Source organism: Pezoporus wallicus, unplaced genomic scaffold, assembly GCF_028554395.1.
Source record: "Pezoporus wallicus isolate ANWC-B61680 ecotype Strahan unplaced genomic scaffold, APGP_CSIRO_Pwel_v1 contig_6672, whole genome shotgun sequence".
Taxonomy (NCBI): domain Eukaryota; kingdom Metazoa; phylum Chordata; class Aves; order Psittaciformes; family Psittacidae; genus Pezoporus; species Pezoporus wallicus.
This window is the reverse complement of record NW_026641070.1, coordinates 330,332-354,552: the sequence shown is the minus strand read 5'-3', so window position 1 is coordinate 354,552 and position 24,221 is coordinate 330,332. Positions and strand designations below refer to the sequence as shown.

General features: G+C 37.4%; 1 protein-coding gene across 1 annotated transcript in view; it reads right to left on the bottom strand.

Annotated features, from left to right (window-relative positions):
• Positions 1-24,221, bottom strand: part of LOC130606014 (CUB and sushi domain-containing protein 1) — a gene marked incomplete at its 5' end in the record, with an annotated part of 426,016 nt that overhangs the window by 101,452 nt on the left and 300,343 nt on the right. Inside the window, 5 exons of the mRNA XM_057421927.1 lie at positions 891-1,004; positions 1,155-1,235; positions 3,890-4,035; positions 5,708-5,885; positions 17,038-17,226. Coding sequence (XP_057277910.1) covers positions 891-1,004; positions 1,155-1,235; positions 3,890-4,035; positions 5,708-5,885; positions 17,038-17,226 — 708 coding nt within the window. The remainder of the gene's footprint in view (positions 1-890; positions 1,005-1,154; positions 1,236-3,889; positions 4,036-5,707; positions 5,886-17,037; positions 17,227-24,221) is intronic.

The following is a 24,221-nucleotide window of genomic DNA, read 5'->3' as shown; positions in this document are numbered from 1 at the left end:
CTGAGACTGATTATTCTTGCCTGTCAGATGTGTCCTCAGACTTTCATATAGTATCCTAGAACCTAGACTTCTGTCATATAAATATATTTCTTGCCTACTACAACATTGTGGCACAGATCAGGAGAATGAAAAGTTTTCTGGCATCTTTAAAAAAAAAATGAGGCTGATCCAAATAAGAACAACATAAACAATTATAAACCACAGAAACAACGCAGAAATATAAGAAGGCAGTCCAAAAATTAGCTTTAAATACTGCATGTAAATTACATACCAAGCAGCAAATTTTTTTTTCCAAGTCTATCAAGATCAGACAGCATTGTATAAATGCAGCTCTATACTGCATCATCTCAAAAGAAATGGAGTAGAACTGGATAACAAAAATGACTGAAAGTGCAAAGTATCTTCTGGTCTGAAGAATCATGCCATAAATATGGTGAATAGAGATCAACTTGTTATTGCTTTTTTCGCCATAAGAACTAGAGAACATGAAATGAAAACAGCAGGTGCCAAGTTCAAAGAATACAGAGAAATATCTTCACATATTATGTAAATGAATTGTGTGACTTCTTGCACAATAATCTGTGGAATAAAGCATTATATGGGTTCAAAAAGCGACTGAATAAAACCATTAAAAAATAGTCCTGAAGGATTCAAATGCAAAGAACATTTCCAGGTTAAGAGTGGCTTAGCTACAGTTGGGTAGTTGCAATGACCTCATCATGTCCTTCACTGACTAAAATTTCTGGGACCAATTTGAAAATGTCTGAACTTCTTAGATATTGAAGAAATAAATGGAAACTTCTCTATTAAGCATTGATGAAAATACAGTGCCCAAAAATTTGATTCTGATGTATACTAATGATATGCAGACCATGAAAACATATATTTACCTTCACAATATGGAGAGGACCCTTCAAACTGCAACTGTGCATTCAGTTTGCAGGTTAATATATCTTGTCCAACGAGGGTGAAACCAGGATGGCACTTGTACTTCACAAAATCTCCTGAAAAAGTTATTGACAAAGAAGGTGAGTCCAAAACACCCCTCAAACACAAGTATACCGAAATCTCACATGGAAGATATAATATATTAATACTTTAGTTTAATTAGAATTCAAGTGAAAACATAAGAAAAAGAGATACTATTTTTTCACCTATTTCAAAGTCATCATCTTCTGTAAACAAATCTGCATGTGCAACTGTGGGTGGAGGCTGGCACTTCTTCAGCTGATAAGCTGCAAATTCAAGCAAAAATAAGATTAAAAATACAGGTGCGTTAAGAATTATTTTACAAAAAAAATAATTTCAATTCACACTTTCCAAATTACCAAAGCTGCACTGAACCTCATGGTCACTGTTACATTTTCCAACTTAAACGTCATGACAACACATAAGTCTGGTGAGGCACTGCCACAGATCACCCAGAAAAGTAAAGGATGCCTCATCCGTGGAAGTGTTCAAGTGCCAGGCTGGATGGAGTTTTGAACAACCTGGTCTGGTGGAAGGTGTTGGAACTATGATATTTAAGGTCCCTTTCAACTCAAATCATTCCATGATTCTATGATATTCTCTAAAATAGAAAATAATAATTTATCAGTATAAGTAGTACAATATATTGCCTAGATAGTTATAGATCCATTGTGGTACTGGATGCAGTGAGATGTTTATGAGATTTTTGCAGCTACAAGGCTTCTGTTTCATGTGGCTGCCTCTGCATCATGTGATAAGACTAAAGGTTATGAATCACAGGTCATCTAGATTTATGGGAAAATCTGCAATTACCCATCACGTACCTGGCACATCATACTCATTCTTAATTTAAGCTTATTTAGAATTAATCTTTCTCAGGGTACAGAAGAAGAAACAGCAGTAAAAATAATAATAATAATCGCATAAATTATACACAATGCCCTCTTCACCCCAAAACTACAATGCCTTTAAAACAAAATCTCTTCTCTACTCTTCAAATCTGTTTTAATAAATTTTGAGCAATCTCATGAGGAAGGTGGCCAGTACAATGACTGACATGTTTCTAAAATGGAGCAGAATACCTACAATAGCTGAAGAAGCCACTTCTGGACAAAAAATCCAAAATGGAGGTTGAAGACTGTTATCAGAGTGCACATTCTACAGAAAAACTCCCCTCTTCATGGAATTAAATCATAGCCAAGCACATGAATTCTTTTGTTAACTTGACAGACCTATCCTTGCCGTATCTTGCTGGTTTTGAGAAGTTAAAGAAACACAAAATATTGGGAATCAGCCCTTATCTTCCACATAAGGTTCTACAGCCCATCACTGTAAATCAATTGCACAAGGAAGAAAAAATCCAAACATGACCATTTTTTAATTCATGGGGAGTTTCAGGGTTTTTCATCCATAGACAGTTTCCAAGGACAGGGAGAAGAAATCATATATGTTTCCCTGTGTACTAATATATTTGTATGGTACTCCTGCTATATACATATAGACAAAAAAATAAATGTATTATTATGCATACCTAATAGTACCAGTTTTCCTGGAGAACACTTGAGAAAAACAAATTGCAACCTGCTTAAACACTTGTAACAGCAAATAGCTAAGAGACAGACACTAAGAGGTTTCCAGCAGTAACGTATTCTAAGAACTTAAAAATTTACTTGTATGCATGTACAAGTAAGGCCCCGGACTTCACTGAACTAAGATACCTGTGTCCCAGTATGTGAGCTCAAAAAATGGGTATTCCTTCACTTTAGTTTCCAAGAAGCCCAGTTTGCAGGGTTTTCTCAGCAGTGGCTTGTGCCACTGCTTTGAATTCCATTAAAAGAATGGACACTGTTCACATTGTACATGATTTCCACCCATGGAATATTATTCAAATTATTATCATGTAAAATAAAGAAACAGTGCAGAGGAAAAGAAGCATATTCATTCTTTTTGTTCCTTGCTAGACAATTGCACTATATACTGACAAAAAGTATATATCTTTCTTTTTAACATCTGTAGTCATCAACCCTGAAATACTAACTACATGCTTATGCACCTTCAACTTACAGCTGGAAAATGCTCTCACTGCCAGTTCCCTGTAACCTGTTCCTCAGGCATTGTCTTGTTATTTGGGAGTTATATGTTCCCCCCATGATGACTAAAGCCAGGTACTTTAGGTTTTGCTTCTCAGATTGTTTTAAGTGACCATGCATGACACCCCTCTTTTAGGAGAAAACCACAGATAAGAAAAACATCTCAGACTCTGAGTTCTATTTTCTTAAAGACTTCATGCAAACAGACACCTTCAGGTACTCTTTGTGGCATTTCCTCATTGTGAATTAATTCACCCAGTACTTCTGAACTGCAGTCCAAAAGGCTAACAATTTCCCATTTAACATACATAATTTGGGTGAATTAGTTAGAATTAGAACTAGCATTAGAATTCAGCATTGCATTTCTGAATTAGATGGCAATTTGCATGTCCCACAGCCCTGACTGTAACTCTGAGCAAAGTATTTTGCTGGATATCAGTCTTAAAGCTGTTGTTCAACCCTTCCATAGCATCCCATCAAACTTTACGACCATGAACCTTAGCACAGTCAGCTAGTGCCGAATTTTATTACACAGAGTTAAAAGTTGAGTAATAAATGGGCTAAAATAATTCAAAAAGTAAAAGCTTACTATTAGACAGCAATGATTAACATTTAAAGACAGAACATAGTTTATTCAAGAATACAAATGAATGTTCTTAAGATTTTAAAAACTAATTTGTACTGTAAATTAAGAACAAGTAGCAAATCCATGAATCATGTTAAATTTATTTCAGATCATTCAAGATCATTATCACAAACTTCAGACTTTTTTAAAAAAATCGACTAATTGATTGTGGTAATTAGATTTTTATGATATAAAGCAAACTGACCATGAAAATTGAGGACAAAGAATCCTCCCGTTGAAAAATCACTGTGAAATTTGAGGAGGACTTGATTGGTGGAACTGTAAGCTGTTTCCAGAGCTGTGTTCCCACTGAAAACTCCAAGCTGAGGTGAATTATGGTCAGGACCATCCCTAGGAAGGGAGATGTAAAGTATCAGCTGAAGAAATACTCTACTTAACATTAAATTAAAAGTCTCTTTTCTCTGGAGCACCGACTAAATTTTTTTAAGAAAAAATTCTACACTGGTATTAGTGACAACAAGAAAAAATAAACTGAACGTGGCTTGGCATAAAAATTTGTTTTCTTCTTTTTGCTGCCTTGAAAACAAGAGTTAAAGTAATGAATATTAAGTAGGGACTTCATAATTTACTTAGGCTTTCATTTTGGTCTGATTGTGGGGGGAGGGAGGAGGGCTGGGAAGAAAAAAAAAGTAAAAGCTTTCATATTAAGATTTATCTTTTCATACAGAAGTGAATGGCATATAAATGAATGACTTAAACAAAATTACACTAAACAGCCCCCTCCCAGCAAATTCAGGAGCTATCCGTTGCCATCTGACAACTCCAAGCATAACACTAAAGAAAGCATGCTTGTAATTCACGGGCAATTGAGAACTAAGAGAAATAATTTGTATAACAGTTGTTTTTAAATCTTGAAAGACACATGCTTCAGGCAACTTCAAATAGCTGACACAATTTTAGGACTTAATTGAATAGGCAGAAAAAGAAGACTTTGATACAGTTAGATCTTTACCAGTGAAGGCATTTTAGTACTATTATTTATGTAACATGCCAGAAAGGACAACCTATGATGCATTTTAGTCTTGGACTTATAGGTAATGTAAACATTCTAGCTAGCCAAATGGCAATTTCTAAACAGTTATGCATCTCTATAAACTCACTGGATTTTCCCTCTATTATATGGACCTTAGTATTGCTGTACAGATAAAATTCACCCAGGCAGCAATAGGTACAGCAACAGTACACTAGCTGGGAGATAGGAGCATCTGACTTACATAGGAGTAAGTTATATCCTATATTCTGTGAAAACTATCCCGTTGTGGAACCCTCTATGGAATACATGAGAAATAAGTTCCTTTGCATATTATGCACAGTAATGAACAGGGTTTTAGCCTTAGATGAGAAAATGCATAACAACTTCAGCATCATTTATGCCTGTTCTTGAGTGCAGTAAATTTCTATGCAAGAATTTAGACAGCCCTAAGACCTCTTCCTCCAGCTGAGGATGCAAAGTTAAGATGGGTTTGAGGAGTAAGAAATCCACGTTCAGAGAACGGGCACATACAATATGAAGCTTAAAGACATGGAGGCACAATGGCTGAAATCCTGGCTTAAGAAATATACACAGTACATCTGTTATCAGTATTAAGATATTAAGAAACTTTAAGAAAATCTTATTTAATGCCCAAATTAGTCAATACCTACAGATGTCAAAAGTTTTGCTACAACATCTATTGCCTCATGTGTTCATGAGACATGAAATTTAATGTAAGGCAGACTGTTACATCACTTTGACCTCACAGAGCCTCACTTACAAAACAGAGAGCTCAAGATCTGATTGATAACTGAGTTGGCTTTCAAAGCATTTTTGGAATAATATTCTTAAAGAGTTCAGAAAGTGATATATAATTCTTTTTTTTCATATAATTGTAAAACTTGTTTTATATGCTGTTCTTCAGCACATATGACAACTTAAAGAGCAAGACTAAGCAAAAGCAGAGCTTGGGACAGTGATATCTGATAAATCAGAAAAAAATCACTTTTGTTCTGAAAAATCGCATACCAAACTGCAATGTAGTCATTCACAGGTTCAGTTTGGAGTAAGGTGAAGTTGATATAAATCCCATGGCCCGGAGGTACAATAATTAACCAAGTACAGTCCTTGGAATTTGGGTATTCATCTGGAAATCCTGGGGAATAAACTGTACCATTCTGAGCAGTTACATTATAGCCACAAGGTGCTGAAAAAAAAAAAAGAGAAATTAGTAGAAGAAACATACATGTCACATGTTACAAATGGAGTATCAAAATGCTTTGAAATTCAAAAAGTTCCACAGGACAAGCCAGTCTAGGTCTTAAAGACAGCATTTGCCCTTGGTTGGTTGCTTCTCAGAAATTACTGATACTTCTAAGACATAATTTATCCTGATGTGTTTCAGATTTACTTTCTTAAAATCCATCAAAATCTACTGGGAATGTTGTTTTTATGCAGAACCCTTGAAACTAAGATTGCATACATTTAAAAAGGGGCATCTTTTGCTTACACTCAAGATTAACAAATGAATGAGCAAACAAACTCTTTGCATGTTTCCATACAACTGAACCCTAAGTGAACTGGAACACAGCTCTGGAAGGAAAAAAAAAAAAACAAAGAAAAAGAAAAGCTGATTGTTCTTTCATTACCCCAAAACCATTGTACTTTATTTTTTTGTCAGGTTTTAACCATGTTTAGTAGTACTTCAGTTGCAGGCTGCATGTTGGTTATTCTTATGGTAAGTATAATGAAGACAGAGACACAAAGCAGCATATGCTTGCTGAATGAAAACTGTAGGCAAATCAATGCGATTAAAAGGTAGTTGATTATATTCAAGAGTATCAAATATGTAATGATGTGCTCTCTTTTAAGTTTCAGTTTGGGGGAACTGACTGATTATGGATGCAAGCATGGATCTGAGGAGACTTTTGGCCATTAGTGCAAACTAATGAGTGAGACCTTAATCTCATCTGCAGGCACTTAGTTTAGCTCTGGAGATTTTCTCATTAGTTCTTACAATAAAGCTTATGCTATTATTGTCAGGGTTCCTATGACTCTCCTTCAGACCCTCTTCATTTCTTTTTCACCCTTCAACAATGGATGGAAAAGAGAAAGGGAAAAGGAAAGGGAATAGGAAAGGAAAGAGAAAGGGGAAAAAAAAAAGGAAAAAGGAGAAGGGGAAAAAGGGAGATGGAAAAGGGAAAAAGAAAGACGGATGGAGAAATCCCATCTCAGAACAGAATGTAGTTCTGCTCTTGGACTACAACCCTTCGGTGCCCAAAAAACAGAATGAGATGAGGAAAATGAAATGTTGGTTCCATCTGTCTGATTCCTGGTTGGATGTAGAGGCCAAGGGCAGCTGGGCTGGGAATGTCTTTTAGCTCTGGTATTTCCATGATGAAAATATGACTTGAACCCATTTTTCACTGTTCCCTAATCCTCTACATTTATGCCATGCTCAGGTTGCCTGGTCTCAGAAATTTATTCTGTTCTCTCTCTGCATAGCACTCCATTTCACAATTAAAAGACGGTTTTGACTAGTATGCCTACTACATTGAAATACACTTTCTGAGACTAATGCAGGGACAAGTGGAAAATCCTTTAAATTCTAGTTAAGATACAGGATTTTTCTGATAGAAGCTTTACACTTAAGCACATTTTGAGTTTATTTTTGACAGATTTATTAAGGTTGTCAATGATTGCATACAATTTGTATTTTGCCTCCATTATTCTCTAATATTCTACAAAGAATGCAGTTTGATCGTACCTCAGTAAAGATGGTCTAATTGCTCTTACATCATTGATAGCCATGACAGAACAATAAATTGTCTCAGAAAAAAACAGAAAGAGTCACAGATAACAAAACTCTGATCAAATAAGCAATACACACAGCTAATAGCAGGTTTTCTCCAAAGATCCTAAAAAAATATCACAGGAGACAGCAAACTAAACAGAAATAACAGGCTATCTTTCACACAAGACAAAAATAGCTTTAGTTTGAATAAACAAATTACTCAAAATTCATAAAGTTACTATATTGTACTTTGAATTATAGATGTGAAGAAAGAGATTTTTGAAAAGTAAAAGCATATAATCAAGTTTTCTAAACTTTCAAATGCTAACACTAGCTCACGTGCTGATTTACAAATGAATAAATGCAATACTATGTCCTCCAATGCTCAATTATACCTAATTCCAGATACAACATTGTGCATAGAAGGACAGTAAACATTTTTAAAGGTCCACCCAAAGGTGCCCAAACATAGTTAGTAATTTCTTAACAGCTACAAATGTTATGCTAAGACAGCTATGGTATATCATTTGGGCAAACTGATTGCACAGGAGTGAAGTCTTAGAGCACAATTACATGACATGCTTCTACTATGATCTCTTGAGCAGAAATTAATCTGATTTTCTCTGGTATACAGATTAAGCTCTTAAATTTGTTTCAAATCACCTGGTACACAGTGGAGAATATTATTTAGAATGTGGATGGCTTCCTAAATCATGCAGATCTTGCAGTTCAAACAGTCCTCCAGTGCTAGACTACAGTTTTCAATATGGCTGGTAACTGTTTAACCCTATTGTTGTACAAATGTCCACAACTGTTCACAGTATGTGTATATATACACCAAGCCTTGCTTGGTGTAACTGACTTAAGAAGTAGGGGTGGAAGACTTCAGGTACCATGATCTAGTATGAAGCAGTGAAAATGTATATGGGATGAAAATACCTTGAAAAGGCTCTTGAGTACAAGAAACAATGGTGCAGAGGAGCTCCTATTGTGCAAGTTTGTATTATAAACTTGAAACTCATTTATCTCAAATACAGCAATGTCAGTTATGAACTTATGGATGCCTGTCTTTAGCCCCACAATACGAGAAATTTAACCATGCCATCCTTTCATCACAGAACATAAAGCCAACAAATGTGTTTTCTGAATGGGAATAGAACTGTGCAGAACAGAAGCCTAGTTTACTAACTTAAGATAGACAACTGGATGACCTAACAGGTGCTAGACAGACATACACCACAGATCTCAGATGTCTTAGGCAGAAAATCTAGAAGAAAAGTCCTGAAGTTTTAGCCATAGTGCTCTAGGTGGTAACCACTGGCCTTAAAGTGACAGAAAAAATTTCCCATGCAATATCAGAAAGTTTAAAATTTTTAGCAATTAAATGTAAAATATGGATATATGTGCAAAATGGTGTTTTTCTGGGACAGGGCAGCATATTTGAATTAATTCTGATATTGGCAAGTACCTGCAGTTTAGCTAAACACTATAGGTGTACTCACTTTCTTGTCTACGATCGATTTTTTTCACAACACTGATACAGATCTTCAGAGACACTTCTTAGAAGGGCAAGCTTACAGACCCAACACTATTATTTACCAGCTTTGTTTTATTACTGTTTTCCCTGCGTGCTGATGGCAGGCTAAATCCAAAACAAACCAAGCCACAAAACCCACCACTTTTCTTTAGTATAAAAAGGGGGACGTAGGGAACTACAACTAGACTGAAAAAATTCAGTTTAGGATTTCTAGTAACGTGACATCTCTTACTGTCTTCCCGGGTTCAAATGTTTATAAAAACTAGCAGTATCAAAAAGCCACCTAGTCTAACTGTTCTTATCTTCCCCCAGGTACCAGGATTTTTACCAATTAATTAAATCAGAAATAGTATATCTTTGGTCTTGCTAGGAAAAACTAATATATGAATATCCGATAACAGTAAATCAGGTGTCTAAAGATATCAGACTATGATTATACAGAACATAGAAGTGGGAAAATTTTAATGCCAGCAGACAAAAAAAATATGCTTTATGTTTCTGAGAGAAACCTTTGCAATGATAATTCCCTTTGTCTATATTAGAAGCTTGAAATGGTACTGAACATTTCTCTAATGCTATTATGAATTCAAGGGAATCATGGAATACAGGAAAGATATGGAACGGGAAAAGGCTACCCAAGGAAGCTGTAAATGCTCCACCCCTGGCAGGGTTCAAGGCCAGGCTGGATGGGGCTTGGAGCAACCTGGTCTAGTGGGAGGTGTTCCTGCCCATGGCAGAGGGTTGAAACCAGATGATTTTAAGGGCCTTTCCAACCTAAACCGTTCTATGATTACACAAAAAATCAAGAGCTTTCTTACAGGCTAGGATAACAAAACAGAATGGCTGTGATATTGATACCATTTCTTATCAAGTAAGGAAGCTAGATTATTTCTCAAAGCTGCATAACATAATGGTTACATTCCTTATCCATCTTCTCAGTTTAATTTTAATTTATACACTTTATTCTTCTCATTTCTGATTTACTACTACAAAAAGGATCCCAAAAGTATGTGCTGTAAAAGACCAGCAGTTCAGTGTTCCATGTTTATCTTTTTAAGGTATCAACAGGATCCAAAATGCCAATAGTTTAATAACACAAAATAGTAGTAAGAATGATATGTAACTAGAAAAACCTATATTACTAACACTACAACATATAATGAACCAAAAAAATATACAGCGAATGTTAAAACCATTTCCAAAAAGAACAAAGATTATAACTTGTCTAGAAATCTAAGACTCTAGATTTCTAAGATCATATACAAAATAATGTGTTTTCCCACTGATAAAAACTTCCAGTTGCATCTCAGACATTAATGTTTGTTAAAATTAATTTCAATTAGTAAATTCAAAGGATAAGAGAGAGAATACAGGTTTGATATCTTAAATATCTTTAGGAGTACAAAGAGTGTAGGTATGCATTAATGGCAATAGAAAAAAAAACAACATATACTCTCTTATCTTTTTTATGTCCTGTAAAGTATTTTCTTTTTCTGTTCTTACGCACGATAATAAGGCAAGTTGTAGCTGACTGGCCGAAAAAATGGTAATGAGTTTTAAAAACCTGTATCATCAGACAGCAAGATTTAGGACTAAATACATTAATATTATGATTTATTATAGCAAGTTGTATTCATACCTGTTTTATAAAGACTGCACAGAAGTTATTTTATCAAGCAATTATCCCATATATTCCATTTGATCTTCAGATTATTTTCTTTCACAATTTTTGAAAGTGGCATTATTATTTTCTGGACTTACCTGATATTATGCTTGTAACTCTAACTGTTCTTTCCACCCTCGAATTGTATTGTATATAAAACATATGTTAGTAATATTCTATCATCATCCTTTACACTTTTATAACCCTCTTTAAGGATATTGCAAAACTTTACTGCATGTTTAACATGAGCAAAAAATATTTCATACTTGCTTATAGTACAGTTTTATCATGAAAAACACTGGTTTTGGGTATGGTTGTGTCCTGGGTTCAGCAGTAGCAGTCATGTTTCCCCTCCTTGGTAGCTGGTGCAGTGCAGTGTTTTGACTTTCGGCTCGGGAACAGAGCTGATAGCGATGTTTTGGTTTGGCCAAGGACTTTGTGAGCCTCATGCTCTGCCAGGGAGGAGGGGAAGCCAGGAGGAAGCAGAGACAGGTCACCTGACCCAAACTGACCAAAGAGGTATTCCATACCACAGCACGTCATGCCCAGGATGTAACTGCGAGTTACCCGGAAGGGCTGGGAGACTGCAGGGTTGGAGGAGGTATCGGTCGGACCTTGGTCGGGGCTGGGGGGGCAAGTTATCGGTCAGCTGGTGGTGAGGTGTTGTATTCTCTTCCCTTGTTATTTCCTTTATCATTATTATCATTGGTGGTAGCAGTAGTGATTTGTGTTATACCTTAGTTACTAAACTGTTCTTATCTCAATCTGTGGGAGTTGCATTCTTTTCGATTCTCCTCTCCGTCCCTCTGGGAGTAGGGGGAGGGAAAGAAGGGGGGGAGTGAGTGAACGAGTTACCTGACTGGGTTTAAACCACGACAGTTCGTTTTTTTTTTTCCAAAATAGTCATAAAATTGAATCCACAACCATCACCTTTCAGGGTTTTTTTTAGAACTTAAAATTAATTATTTATTAATTTGTCCTGGGTTCACCAACTAATAAGAAAGAAACGCAAGCTTTCTTGGGTGCTGTGGGGTTCTGGAGAATGCACATCCCGAATTACAGTTCGATTGTAAGCCCTCTCTATCATGTGACCCGGAAGAAGAATGATTTTAAATGGGGCCCTGAGCAACAACAAGCCTTTGAGCAAATTAAACGCGAGATAGTTCATGCAGTAGCCCTTGGACCAGTCCAGACCGGGCCAGATGTAAAAAATGTACTGTACACTGCAGCTGGGGAGAACGGTCCGACCTGGAGCCTCTGGCAGAAAGCTCCAGGGGAGACTCGAGGTCGACCCCTCGGCTTTTGGAGTCGGGGATATAAAGGATCTGAGGCCAGCTATACCCCAACTGAGAAAGAGATACTGGCAGCCTATGAAGGGGTCCGAGCTGCTTCGGAAGTGATGGGCACTGAAGCACAGCTCCTTCTGGCACCCCGGTTGCCTGTGCTGGGCTGGATGTTCAAAGGCAGGGTCTCCTCTACACATCATGCAACTGATGCTACTGGAGTAAATGGGCTGCACTAATTGCACAACGAACTCGAATAGGAAATCTCAGTCGTCCAGGCATTCTAGAAGTCATCATGGACTGGCCAGAGGGCAAAGATTTCGGAATGTCACCAGAGGAGGAGGTGGTGCATGCTGAAGAGGCCCCACCATATAATAAAATGTCAGACAGTGAAAAGCAGTATGCCTTGTTTACTGATGGCTCTTGCCGTATTGTGGGAAAGCATCGGAGATGGAAGGCAGCTGTACGGAGTCCTGGATGACAAGTTGCAGAAACTGCTGAAGGAGAGGGTGAATCGAGTCAGTTTGCCGAGGTGAAAGCCATCCAGCTGGCCCTGGACATTGCTGAACGAGAAAAATGGCCAGTACTTTACCTCTATACTGACTCATGGATCATGGCAAATGCCCTGTGGGGGTGGTTGAAGCAATGGAAGCAGAGCAACTGGCAACGCAGAGGTAAACCCATCTGGGCTGCTGCACTGTGGAAAGATATTGCTGCCCAGGTGCAGAACCTGGTGGTGAAGGTACGTCATGTAGATGCCCATGTACCCAAGAGTCGGGCCACTGAGGAACACCAGAACAACCAACAAGTGGATAAAGCTGCTAAGATTGAAGTGGCTCAGATGGACTTAGATTGGCAACACAAAGGTGAATTATTTTTGGCCTGGAGGGCCCATGACACTTCAGGCCATCAGGGCAGAGATGCAACATATAGATGGGCTCGTGATCAAGGGGTGGACTTAACAATGGACACTATTGCCCAGGTTATTCATGAGTGTGAAACATGTGCTGCAATTAAACAGGCCAAGTGGTTAAAGCCTCTTTGGTATGGAGGATGATGGTTGAAGTATAAATATGGGGAAGCCTGGCAGATTGACTATATCACAGTGCCGACAACCCGCCAAGGCAAGCGCCATGTGCTTACCATGGTGGAAGCAACCACCGGGTGGCTGGAAACATATGCTGTGCCCCATGCCACTGCCCGGAACACTGTCCTGGGCCTTGAGAAACAGATTTTGTGGCGACACGGCACCCCAGAGAGAATTGAGTCAGACAATGGGACTCATTTCCAAAATAACCTTATAGATATTTGGGCCAAAGAGCATGGCATTGAGTGGGTATATCACATCCCCTACCACGCACCAGCCTCTGGGAAAATTGAACGGTACAATGGGCTGTTAAAAACTACACTGAGAGCAATGGGTGGGGGAACATTCAAGCATTGGGATACACATTTACCAAAGGCCACGTGGTTGGTCAACACCAGAGGATCTCTCAACAGGGCTGGCCCAACCCAGTCAGAACTTTTACATATTGTAGAGGGGGACAAAGTTCCCGTGGTGCATATGAAGAATTTGCTGGGGAAGACAGTCTGGGTTATTCCTGCTTCAGGTAAAGGCAAACCCACTCGTGGGATTGCTTTTGCTCAGGGACCTGGATATACTTGGTGGGTAATGCGGGAAGATGGGGAAGTACAGTGTATACCTCAAGGGGATTTGATTTTAGGGGAAAACACCCAGTGAATTTAATTGTATGCTGTTGCCTGCTGTGTAATACTTTTATAGCTCATCGACTAGATGTCTCCAGGTCACCAACAACTAGCCCTGACTTCCCTCCAACCATCATCCCAACAGAGAATGAACTTTGATAGAACCGGATGAGTTCCACAGTAAAGGAACGACCAGCATCAGCAGGCAACGATCCAATATTGCACACAGCCTTTCCTGCCCTGAAAGATTGTTACAAGAGATGGAACCTGACATCATGGACCGAATGGACTCAGCAGCATTATAGGGATTGGTCCATGCACTAAGAAAATGATCTTTTTCTCTTGGTCTGTGTGTATATGGATGTATATATGTGGGAGAGCAATGGTGTATTAAAAATGTGGGATCTGAGCATGACGTGAATGGTATGGAATAAGGGGTGGATAATGTCCTGGGTTCAGCAGTAGCAGTCATGTTTATCCTTCGTGGTAGCTGGTGCAGTGCTGTGTTTTGACTTCCAGCCTGGGAACAGTGTTGGTGAAACCGATGTTTTTGGTTGTTGCTAAGTGATGTTTACCCTGACCAAGGACTTTGTGAGGCTTATGCTCTGCCAGGGAGGAGGGGAAGCCGTGAGGAAGCAGAGACGGGACGCCTGACCCAGACTAGCCAAAGAGGTATTCCATACCACAGCACGTCATGCCCGGGGTGGGGGGTGACTGGGAGTTACCCGGAAGGACACGGGCTTCCCGGTGGGACTCGTTTCTTGGCTGGTGGCATCGTATTCTCTTCCCTTGTTACTTTCCCTTATCATTGTTGTCGTTGGTGGTAGCAGTGGTGATTTGTGTTGTACATTGGTTGCTGGACTGTTCTTGTCTCAACCCGTAGGAGGTGCACTCTTTCGATCCTCCTCCCCATTCCTCCGGGAGCGGGGAAGGGGAGATCCCGGGGTGGGGGGGAGCTCGATTGTTGTCAGCTGAGCACCACTCACTGGGAGTGAGTGAACAAGTTGCCTGACTGGGTTTAAACCACAACAAATTTGTGTAATATATGGAAAGATTTTGTAAAGTTCTAGAATTTTAAATCAAATGTCAGAGTTACAGTTCACGTTCAATGTAAGGACTTACGTGTGTAGAATGGACCTTGAAAAAAGAAAAAAAAAAAATCATTATGAGCTACAACCAATCACTGACAAAGATGTGATGCATTATCACATCTTGTGCCTTTAAGGAAAGCATTATTCTGCTCTTACAAAGAACTACATTCTCTCATGGTGCTCCACTGTTTTTCTTTTGGGAGGTATGGTTTTGTAAGAGATGCCTGTATTGCCTAGAAGTATGGACCAATACCAACTATAGTTTCCCAAAATACTTTCTTTTTTTTTTTTGTAACATATTCTTCTCCCTGAAAGAGAATTTAATTGTCCACAATAGTTTTTAAACTGTTTGCATAAATTACTTCTTACTATATTTTTGTATTTTTGAAAATGTGCAAACTCTCTTCCAGGTGTACTGATGCAGATTAAAACAAACAAGCAAAGAAACAAACAAAACACCACACACACACGAAAAAAAAAAACAACTAAGAAAAAAATGGAAGACATGAGAGCAGCCAAAACTTGATAGCCATTTCACAGAAAAAAAGTACTCATTGATTGTAGAGAAGTTACACATAATATATAACATGCAATAAACTCTGTTCTATAATTCAAAAATAAAACTCAATACTTTAATTTGCTCAAATAGGTACTACTTCCTACTGCTGAAATCAAAGAACATGGTGTTGCTCATTCCCAATGACAAATGTTCTCTCCAGACAATGTTTTCTCCCTTCGGCTAGTAGGGCATGTTTATGTCTTACTCCTGAAGGCTGTCAGAGTTCTATAATGTCTGTGCAATAATGTGATAAAATACAGTTTAAATTGAAATGCAAAAGGACTTAATAATTCTTAGTTTAATAATTCCAATAACAATACAAATAGTATTTTTAAACTAACAAGAACTGGGCTTTTGCAATTGGTTTTATACTTTAACAAGTCTGAAATAGACAAAAATTTGTTTTAAAACCTTCATCCAGAAAACTCATTTTAAACTTTATTTCTTCTTTGTAAGCCCTCTGCACTCCAAGAGATACACAATACTTTCAACCTTTCCTACATATTCACTTTACTAGATTTATGAACAATTTATGGTAATTTGCATTAAATATTATGGGACTAGAACTTAAATTTTATGGATTCTTGTAACATCGGTTTTACAAGACAATGTAAGGAAATAATACAAATGTCCCTTCCCAAGTACATGTACGAAACACATGCTCATGCTGCAGAACAATATATTTAAGCTGTCAGGAGAATGCCTGTCTCAGAAATAATTAAAAAAAAATAATTAAAGTTATTACTCACAGTACTAAAATCTTAATTTGGTAAGAAACAAACTGAAGTGCTGAAGCAAACCTGTAGTACATCTAGTGTAATTATTGCTTCCGACAATACTCAAATCCTGATGTCACACAGAAGAATCCAAAGTAGAAAACACTGCGTTAATCTGTCCCACTGGAAAAAATATTTCTAACCTCTAGTAGTTTGTCCTGAAGAAGAATGACTGACCTTTCTCTGACAGTTTTTTCACCACTTATACTTGTAGCTCAGTTAAATCTCATTTGAACTCCTCACAGCCTTCACAGCCTTTTCTCATTTGACTAACCTAAATGCTATTGGGTGTTTTGTGTAGGGAAGCATCTGTCCCATCTTTCAGGATTGCTGTCAAATATATTGAACACACATTCTGCAGTAAACACTTGTGGCACCATTAGCCTCTTGTTATGATGGAAATAATTTATTTCAATCTATTTTTTATCTTCTTAGCTGTTTGATTACCTAGGACACCATTTCTAGACACTGTCTGCCTAGTTTTGACATAATATCCCACACAAGACTTTGTCAAAGTTTCTAAAGGTCTAAAGGAACATCAGGAATTTCATTTTTACACTTGTATTTTCTGGATAAAAGTCCAAGTAAAAGCTTTACAACAGAAAATTCTGTATGTTACATTGTACACTGCTCCCTTTGCCCCAAAATCAGAAAAAAAAAAGGAAAAAAGAAATCACATGGAGTTTAAAATAATTTCTGGCAATATCATAAATTCTCATAATCAATGCAAGTGACAGATGTTAATATGAACAATAAATCACTGCTAAGGAACATGATCCATAAAATATTTATGATTTATAAAAGGACATATTATTCTGACTTCAGCAGTTTACACTACAGATTAGAATACAGGTACAGTTCTTCAGCAAAATACTGTGTGACACAAACAAGTAAACAAAAATCAGGAAGTATTGTGAGATCTGAAGTAAAGGTAGTACCAGAAAGTTACCTTCGCATCTGGGGAAATGATAGTTCCAATTTCTGTTGATTCCATGTTGGCATGTGAGAACAGGCTGACCCCTCAAAACATATCCAGGATAGCATTCAAATGATACTGACTGCCCCACACTGTAATCTGAGTTGACTATATAGCCATTCAAAAAAGGAGGAGGATCAGGGCAGTTTTGTAACTCGTAAGCTGGAAGAGAACAGAAGTATTTTTTTACTGCTTAGGCAGCTCTCATCACAGGAAGTAAAATAAATTCTGTAACACGTTTCGTAACAGGTAGACACTGGAGTGCCAAACTCCAGTTAAAAAGTGATTAACACATAACAGGAAATAAATTATCAATTAGGACCATCCCAATCTTGATAAAAAAATGAAAAAAATAGCACTACAAACAAAACAGAAAAAATAAAAATGTGGAATTGAATGAATTGCCATCTACAACAGAAATTTAGAATTAAGCTTTTAGTGCAGGGCACGAAGATTGAGTATTGTGGTTTAGTAATTTATGTTGAAGCTTCAGATTAGAATATTATATAAATTATTGTTTATTCTTACATACACTTCCAGGTTCAGAGCTAATACCTAAGATCTAAGAAGTAGCAGTTTCACAACAGAATAACATCTTTTAACCAAAATACACAGAATGAATTTATTTAATAAGATGGATTACTTATTAGTATGTCACTAAATTTCTTAAGTCTGAAAAAGCTGCACACAGTAATATTAATAATTTACTAATTGACGAAATTTAATAGGTAGCCACTTTTCTGCTAAGATTCTTAAGATGTAAAATTATCACAGAATTTTTAAAATATCTTTTTTCCTATCCTGATATACGAGAAATATGTAATTAATTCCAACTAAAAAATAGAAAAAATATTTAGTTTTTTTTTCCATGATGCCTGAAATTAAATTGTATTTTCTAAAAATGCATATTTATTGAATTACCATGGTCACAATTTCCAAAATGTGAACAAAATTTTGATTTTATTAATATGCAAGTATATTTACACACTAAACATTTAATAAGAACTTGAAACAATTTCTTTTTCTGACAATGTGCATATACTGTTCATCTGCAGTGTCATCTACTAGGAATGGATGAAACCACACTACAGTAAAAAATGCAGTTTTGCAGCACTATGAGCATGACATAGAAAAACAAGCATTTCAAAATGAGGATACACATATAAATTACTGTGGTGCCTTAGATTTATGTGGCTGGCAGTATTCCAGCTTGCTCATTCCCTGCATAGTACAATGACTTCAACAATAAATCAGCACACAACTATCACAGAAAATGTTTGTGTTTTCACATTTAAACTATATGGTAAGTATTCTAGTAAGGTATAACAAAGTAATTCATTCATTAAAATTTTATGAAATACAAGATTTTCACAATCTGTTAGTTTTTTAAACATAAATCAAGCTGTACAAAATCAACTGACAAAAAAAAGAGAAAAGAATTAATGAGACTATAAAGTCATGGAGAGTAAGAAAGATCTAGAAAAGTTTACCAAGGAAAAGGTTCCTTCTAGGTATATGGCCATACAAAAACCAAACCAAAACAAACCAAAACAAAAATTACTCATCATATTTAATGTTAGGGTTTATGTTTTTAAAGACCTTAATTCATACAAAATAGTGTGATAGAAATTCAGAGGGAACTTTCATTAATAACCTTTACTAAGATACAAAGATCATTTAAAACTACATGTTTCTATATTGAAGCTGTATTTCCTTAGAATATTTAAATGATAAATAGTTCCACAGGAATCAAAAAAGAAAGTTTTATAAAAAGGTTATGTAGAATCATTCACAAACAACTTCACACAGAGAAGTTGGAGAGAGCAAGTAACTGCAGTTTAAGAAATAATTACTGAGAAGGTGAATGCTTCACTTTCTGTAAGCATTCTGTCTACAGTCATGAAATATTTCTCTCAGAATATAAGAAAGTTCAAGTAAGAGCAGTAATACCAGTGTGCTTTATATTAACATGTGCCATTAAGTCCAAGCTCTAAAAATACAGCAAGAGATGAAGAACATATTCTTGAACAACATTTTTTTTTTTCAAAGCTGATCATTACAATATGGATGTATTCACCCTAGAAATATATACTTGCTATTTTTTATTAGGTTATTTAAGCAAGCTATTTCAACAAGATTAAGCTAAACATATAACTTAGGTGTTCTTAAGTGATTACTTAAAATGAAGTTTGTACTTAATTGCTTCACTGAAATATAGCTACCATGATGAAATTTTTTAGTCATTGCTGATTACAGTCATGCTACAAAATACATAGATTTATTTTAAAAAGGCATTCTTCTTTCCCCTCCTTTGTTCAGTGAATCCAGATACCCGTGGCTGTAACAGTGCAAAGCTGGAAGAGATGTTGATGTACCAGAAATACCTGAAATCCTCCCCAAGTCAGACTCCCCTTCTCTCAAATAACAAAAAAACTAAGAAAAGAATACCAAAACTTAAAAGTCAGAATGAATTGCTAATGGAAAGGAAATAAAAAAGCTTTATTCTACCTTAATTATGGTCCATTAAAATTTTCTGCTGAATCTACTAATGGCTCATTAATTTTTAATGCTATTATTAGTACTGCTATCATTATTCATACAGTACTACTACAGATAATATCATTATTATCAACATCTTTATACAAAATAGAGTACTAGAAAGATTATCTAAGAGTTCAGGACATTAATATTAATATATTAAATTATATTTAAAAGCTACTTAGCAAATCATATTAAAAATAAAACAGAAGATCATTCTGGAGGGTCAGAGGATCTCAGATTTATTTGACAAGGTGCAGCACTACCTTGCCCAATAGTTACAGTGACAATGTTTTGGAATAACAACAGTAAGAACTGGAACTTTAAAACTTTGATTACACAACCTTTTGAGGAGATGAATAGGCATGAAAAATATCCTTCTTCATTGCTTAACATTTTGCAACATGGTATACATAGGTTACATTTTAAATATAATATGGTCTCAGATTTCTTAAGCTAGTCTTAAAAATTGAAGAAAAAAAAAATCTCACTGATCTACATGTGAATAAAACACAAGAATAGCTGAGTTGCAATAGGAAATCCCAAAAGAACATCAACATCTCTCTGCCCCCCTAATTTGTACAACATTCCTTAAAGTCCTCTGGATTGTTAATGAAAAACTCAAACCAACCCAACCTTCTAGCTACTGTTTATTCAGAGATGCATATGCTTTTCTCCTTTTGTATGACAGGGTTCTGGTACATTTTTTAGTAAGAACAGAACCTCTGCCTAAAGTAGATTATCATAAGTTTGAAGGTCAGTCAGTCAGAGGTGAAAGTACTTGCTTTCACAGAGCAGAGCACAGGCTGTTTTTGGTGTTTCTTGTTGTGTTTGGGTTTTTTTTTAAGTGTAAAATGTGCAGATACTCTCTGTATGTGACTTCTGATATAAATCCTATAGATGACTCGTAAAGTATTGTAACTCTAAGTCAGGTGCTCCATCTGACTGTGATAACATGATTTACAGGACACGCAGGAAATATGCTTTACAGTTTTAATATAAATATTATTTATACATGTGGGGTTTTGATATACACAGCGACTATACCTGATTTAAAAGAGCAATTTACTGTTCAGTCACCACTATCAAATATTATCCACAAATCCTGATGTCATACCTCAAAAAGAAAGTTGTTTTTATGAGTGTCATGCCCAAAGCCTTGTTTGGTACTGAGCTTTAAAAAATGATATACTGTTTCACAGCAGAAAAAAAAAAACAAAAAACCACCCTCTAGTGAGAGGCTGAAGTGAAGCCCAGTGTAAAGTAAATCTGAGAAAAACATTTAATTCCAATGCCAGCAGCAGTCAAATACTTGAATTTTAAAATTATCTCATACTGACAGTCGGCATTTCTTCGTGTAGTATATTTTCCACTATTAAGAAGGTAAAACACCAAAGTAATATAACTGATCACCCACTATCCTGTTTTAAATTCACATGTATTTTCCTTCTTACATTAACACTAGGGTGACATTGCCTTTGCAAGTGCCACATACATCTGTAACACTTCAACATAGAAATAATTCCTTTACAGAAGAATTGTATTAGCAGAGAGTTGAAAATACAAATACTTGTATGTTAGGAAAACTCACAATTAAGGTTGCTTAGACCTTTCATTTAGTCTTACGTCACCTTCCTCCAATATCATGCTGTGTATAACTGTACTCAAGAACAAATTCTACTTCTCAGTCCAGACTAGAACTAGCATGGGTTCACCCTTTTCTGCCAAGCAGCTTTCCAGCCTCTCTTCCCCAGGTGTGTAACATTGCAGGGAGTTCTTGTGGCCCAAATGCAGGACCTGGTACATTGCCTTGTTGAACTTCTTACCACTGGCCACAGCCCACTGATCCAGCTTGTTGAGATCCCTCTGCAGAGCCTTCCTATCCTTCAGCAGATCAACTCTCCCCCCCAGCTTGGTATCGTCCACAGATTTACTGAGGGTGCACTCAATCTCCTCATCCAGATCATCAATGATCATCAATGAAGATATGAAACAATACTGGCCCTAACACCAAGCCCTGAGGGACATCACTAGTGACTGGTCACCAACTAGAAGTGATGCCATTTACCCCCAGTTTTTGGGCTCAGCCATCCAGCCAGTTTCCAACCCAACGAAGAATACACCTATCCAGGCCATGAGCATCCAGTTTCTCTAGAACACTGTGGGAGACAGTGTCAACTTGTACTAAATACACAATGTTCACAGCCCTTCACTCATCAACCAGGTGAGTCACCTTATTGTAGAAGGAGATGAGATTGTTCAAGCAGGACCTGCCCTTCATGAACCCATGCTGACTGGGCTTGATCCTCCCATTTTCCTGCACTTGCTTTATGATCACACTTGGATCATCTGCTCCATGACATTCCCCAGCACTGAGGTCAGCCTGACAGACCTGTAGTTTCCTACATCCTTCCTGCCCTTTTTGTAGAGAGGTGTCATGTTGGCCAACCTCCAATCCTCTGGGACCTGTCTGCTAAGCCAGGACTGCTAATAAATTGTGAAGAGTGGCTTGGCATGCTCCTCTGCTAGCTCCTTCAGCACCTCTGGGTGTAACCCATCCAGCTCTATAGACTTGTGCATGTTTAAGTGGAGCAGGAAGTTTCTTCCTGAATTACAGGGACTTCAATCAGCTCCCCATCTCTGCTATCCAACTCAGGGAACTGGGTACCCTGAGGATGCCTAGTGTGACTATTAAAGATTGAGGCAAAGGTAGCATTAGGTACCTCAGCCTTTTACTCATCCTCAGTCACTAGGTTTCTCCCAGTAGAGGATGGAGGTTCTCCTTGGTCCTCCTTTTATTGCTAATATATTTGTAAAAGTACTTTTTACTATTTTTTTCTGGCAGTGGACAGTTTTAGTTCCATCTGTGCCTTAGCCTTTCTAACTTTTTCCCTATATAACTTAACATCGTTGTACTTTTCACGGGGTGATAGTCCCTTGTTTCACAGGTGATAAATTCTCTTTTTCTTTTTTTTTTTTTTTCCTGAGTTCAAGCAGTAGCTCCCTGTCCAGCCAGGCTGGTCTTCCCCAGCTGTTTGATTTTTGGAACATAGTGACCACCTGCTCCTGCACCTTAAGGATATCATTCTTGAAGAGTGTCCAGCCTTCCTGGACCCTTTAGTCCTTCAATAATGTCTCCTAAGGAATTCTGCTAACCAGCATTCTGAACAGGCCATACTCAGCTCTACGGAAGTCTAAGGTGAAGGTTTTGTTGACCTTCCTGACTTCTCCAAAGACTGAAAATTCAATCATTTTGTGATTGCTTTGCCCATGACAGCCTCCAACCATCACATCACCCACCAGTCCTTCTCAGTTTGCAAACACCAAATCTAGACAGGCATCTCCCCTAGTTGGCTCACTAACCAGCTGGGTTAGGCAGTCATCTTCCACATCTTCCAAGAACCTCCTTGTTTCTTCTCTGCTCTACTCTACTACCAGCAGACATCTGGCAAGTTGAAGTCCCCCACAAGAACATGGGCAAGCAATCTTGAAACTTCTCCCAGTTGTTTGAAAAACGCTTTATTCATAGCTTCATTCTGTCTAGGTGGTCTATAAGAGATTCCTACCAGGATATCAATTTGGTTGGCCTTCCCCCTGATCTTCACCCACAAACATTCTGCCTTTCCACTCACAACACTCGTTCAAGGGAGTTGATGCACTCCCTGACATACAATGCAAACCCCGCTACCTCTTTTTCCTTGCCTTTCCCTTCTGAAGAGCCTGTAGTGATCCAGTGCAGCACTCCAATGATGTGAATTGTTCTACCACATTTCTGTGATGGCAATTATGTCATGACTTCTCTTGTCACTAAAGGCCTTGATAAAAATGCTCTCTCCATCTTTCAAACAAAGTCTACAATACCAGGTTGGAAGGGACCTCAAGGATCATCTAGTTCTATCTTTCTTGGCAAAGCACAGTCTAGACAAGACCCTGTCCAACCGAACCTTGAAAATGTCCAATGTTGGAGAGTCCACCACTTCCCCAGGGTGATTATTGCAACAGCTGATTGTTCTCACTGTGAAAAATTTTCAAGAGAAGAGTCTGGACTAGATTTTTGGCAAAAGCTAGAAAAGCTATAGTTCAAAAGAATGTACCTAATGAAGCTGTACTTCCACTTAATCCTAAAGTGACAGATTTCTTCATTTCAGCTTTTGTACATCTAGGGAAAGATTTGTCAAGCTAGTAACCTTTATTTGTCAGGTTTTGGACAACACCTGGCCTGATAACATATGCTATACTTTCTCACAAGACCTTTTCAAGAATTGACTCAGAAACTCCATCATAATTGTCTTTTTGCTGAAAAAAGGTCATCAGATTAACATGCTCACATCATGTGGTGTGTGTGCATGAGTGTGCTTGTGGGAGAAAGGGAGTGCAATTAGAATGTTTTTCTGTTTTCTGGAACATGCTGCTCTCCCAGTACAACAGGTTATGATTCTTACCTCATACTCAGCTATACACTATACTGAAATTCAGAACAGACAGAACATCCTTTTAGAGTTCCAGTAATGGGATTCCCCCAGTAATGGGAGTCAGTAGGGCTTGTTTGAGGGAAGCAGATAAAATAGTACAAATAAAACATTTTATCTGCTTCCCTCAAAGAAGCCCTAGTCCTAAAG